A 3,098-nucleotide genomic window follows, 5' to 3' on the forward strand; every position below is an offset into this window, starting at 1 on the left:
CTTTCCCTCAGCCCCACCCCATCGGGTCCCTGCTCCAGACCCTGTCCCTGCTCTCAACAGCCACCCCCGAGCAGGCCTGCGTCACTGCCGGACTCGGCGCCTGTCCGTCTCTTTCCTCCCCCTCTGGAGGCCTCCAGCCCTGACCGCTGCCCCGGGTTTCCTGGTCTGGCCCAGGGACACTTTCTCCTCTGACGTGATCCAGTCGGCCGGTCCAGCGAGCCAGGGGAGATAAAAGGATGGGCTGAAGCGGGCGGGGGCGCAGCAGGATGGCACTGTGGGCAAAGGCCAGAGTGTGGATGGCAGGGCCCTGGCTGTCCCTGCACAGGGCACGCACACTGGGCACCAGAGCCACTCCGGCCCCCAAGGCAGTGCTGCCCTTCGAAGCCGTGCCCCGGTGTCCCGGCCACAAGTGGATGAGGGTGCTTCAGATCTGGAAGGAGCAGGGCTCTGAGAACATACACCTGGACATGCATCAGACCTTCCAGGAGCTGGGGCCCATTTTCAGGTAAAGCTCTTCCTGCCCACCTCGGCGAGAGCACCCTAACTTTCTGTCCCTACTGGTAGCTGAGTCCCTGCTGGGCGCGGGGGCGCCCGGGGAGTGGGGGTGAGGGGCAGGGAGGGGGCTCAGCGGGGCAGGTCTGTGCCTTTGCTGCTGCAGACTGGGGCCTTCGTGAGCACGGAGCCGTGAGTGGCTCGCGGCTGGGAGCACAGAACACAGACCCCAGAGGAGGGGAGGCGTCAGTGAGGCGGCGGGAGGGCCGCCCGCTCCGGGCCAGCGGCGGGCTGGTTCTGCAGAGCGGGGCCCCGGGGAGGACACGGCGCCACGACAGGGCTGGGAGCTTTGTCCCACAGGTATGACGTGGGAGGGAGACACATGGTGTTTGTGATGCTGCCCGAGGACGTGGAGCGGCTGCAGCAGGTGGAGAGCCCTCACCCCCGGCGGATGTTCCCGGAGCCCTGGCTGGCCTACCGACAGGATCGTGGCCTCACGTGCGGCGTGTTCTTGCTGTGCGGGCGAGTGGGGATGCGCACGGAGTGGGCGGGCAGCCTGGGTGCAGAGAGGAGGCCAGCCAGGGAAGACCCCGAAGCACGCCTGCCCGGGAACCATCCGGGTGGGTGGAGAGAGGGTGACCACTGGCTCCAGATGCAGATCGTGCCCATCCCCTGGGGGTCGTGTGTGCCCTGGGGTCGGGGAGGGGAGCCCGGCCCTTTCCTGCAGGGCCAGAGGAAGGATGATGCCTGCCGTCAGGGAGCCCCACACCTGCACAGGCCTCCGAGGCGCTTGCGTGTGGGTTGGATTTCTCCCCTCGTCCAGGTCAGGGCCCCCCTGGAGGCCCTGCAGGCAGCGCCCCGTCGGCACTGGCCTCTGCGTGGGTGTATTAGGAGAGACACGACTTGATTCCTGCCACATTGCAGCAGGAGGCTCTGCAGGGAGGGGGCGGTGGGGCTGGCACGGAGGCAGCATCGCAGGAGCCGGGAGATGGAGGTCTTCAGGGATGTCGCCCACTCTGGGGTGTGACGAGAGCAAAGCTGGGCCAGGCCTGCCTGGGGGCTCAGCCCCCTTCCTCACAGCAAAAGCCTCAGCCCCAGAGAGGGCCCGGGTGGGAGACGGGTGTGCCAGGCACGGGGCCTGCCAGTTTGCACAAACCCCCGCAGCAGGCTCAGGCAGAGGCCCCCGTCTCCCCTGAGCGAGGCGCACGAGGCTGCCCTGAGGAAGAGCTGCCGCCGAGGCCCAAACGCGGGCAGCCTGCCCCCTAGGAGCCAACAGGCGGCTCCCCGCCTCGCCTGCTTCCCTCTGGGGAAAGGAAGGTGGGGTGCGGGGCCGCGGCCAGCTGCTGACTCTGGACGCCCTGACGCCCCGCTCCCTGCTCGGCAGAAACGGGCCCCAGTGGCGTTTGGACCGACTGCGGCTGAACCCAGACGTGCTGTCGCTGGGGGCTGTGCAGAAGTACGCGCCCTTGGTGGACCGGGTGGCCAGGGACTTCTCCCGGGCCCTGAAGGCCAGGCTGGTGCGGAATGCCCGGGGGAGTCTGACCCTGGACATCAGGCCCAGCATCTTCCACTACGCCATCGAAGGTGTGGGCTCGCCACCAGAGCGGGCCGGGGCGGGGTCAGGGAGGGCCGGGGGCAGGCGGTCGTGAGGCCCTGGGCTGCCTCGGGCTCAGGAACCCCCTCCTCCCCGCAGCCAGCCACTTAGTCCTTTACGGAGAGCAGCTGGGCCTCCTTGCCCAGCACCCGAATCCTGACAGCCTGAGCTTTATCCACGCTCTGGAGGCCATGTTCAAGTCCACCGTGCAGCTCATGTTCGTGCCCAGGAGCCTGTCTCGCTGGACGAGCGCCAGCGTGTGGAACGAACACTTTGAGGCCTGGGATTACATCTTCCAGTACGGTGAGGGCGGTGGGTCAGGCAGTGCCGTGGCCAGGGACCCCGGGGCCCCCTCCACGCACCACAGTCTGGGGAGAACGGAGGCCACAGGAGGGACCTGTGGCTTCTTCATGGTCCCCAAGAGAGCTGGCAGCGAGGCCGGACGGGGCTGTTCCGAGAATGGGGGTAGGACACGGAGGCCTGGGGGCATTGAGGGCGGAAGGGCAGGAGGATGACAAAAAACGTGCTTCCCAGCACCAGACCCAGGGCCTCTGTCTCTGTGTGTCCCGCAGCCAACAGAGCCATCCGGAGAATATATCAGGAGCTGGCCCTCGGCCACCCGTGGCACTACAGTGGCATCGTGGCAGAGCTGCTGATGCGTGCGGACATGACCCTGGACACCATCAAGGCCAACTCTATCGACCTCACTGCTGGGAGCGTGGACACGGTCAGGCCAGCGCCCAGCCCTTCCCATAGAATGGGGAGCCCTCCTGCCTCCAGGCTGCCCCGTCCCATGGCAAACGTCTCCTCCAAGCCCCTCCCCAGTCTACGGCTCCAGCTTCCCAACTGAGAAGGGGGAGCACGGGAGCCAGGCCTCAAAGGCAGGAGTCTGTGGTTACTCTCATGGGAAGCCACGCTCCAGGCAGAGTGCAGAGTGGACGAGGCCCAGGGACATGCAGCAGCAGAGACCCCGGCGACCATCTAGGTCCTGGGGCGGGGGGTGGGTGGGGGG

At 67.5% G+C, this 3,098-nt stretch overlaps 1 protein-coding gene across 3 annotated transcripts in view; it reads left to right on the plus strand.

Annotated features, from left to right (window-relative positions):
* The first annotated feature begins 261 nt into the window (after positions 1 to 261).
* The window catches only part of LOC103089121 (cytochrome P450 11B1, mitochondrial), a 5,734-nt gene continuing 2,897 nt past the window's right edge, over positions 262 to 3,098 (plus strand). For 2 of the 3 annotated variants that reach the window (XM_007464578.1, XM_007464579.1), the window contains exons 1-5: positions 267 to 505; positions 853 to 1,008; positions 1,877 to 2,076; positions 2,186 to 2,398; positions 2,668 to 2,813. In XM_007464578.1, coding sequence (XP_007464640.1) covers positions 267 to 505; positions 853 to 1,008; positions 1,877 to 2,076; positions 2,186 to 2,398; positions 2,668 to 2,813 — 954 coding nt within the window. Of the gene's footprint in view, positions 506 to 852; positions 1,009 to 1,876; positions 2,077 to 2,185; positions 2,399 to 2,658; positions 2,814 to 3,098 lie in introns of all 3 variants that reach the window. The other variant, XM_007464577.1, reaches the window with a different exon arrangement.

The sequence above is a fragment of the Lipotes vexillifer genome, unplaced genomic scaffold (assembly GCF_000442215.2).
Source record: "Lipotes vexillifer unplaced genomic scaffold, Lipotes_vexillifer_v1.1 scaffold394, whole genome shotgun sequence".
Classification (NCBI taxonomy): Eukaryota; Metazoa; Chordata; class Mammalia; order Artiodactyla; family Lipotidae; genus Lipotes; species Lipotes vexillifer.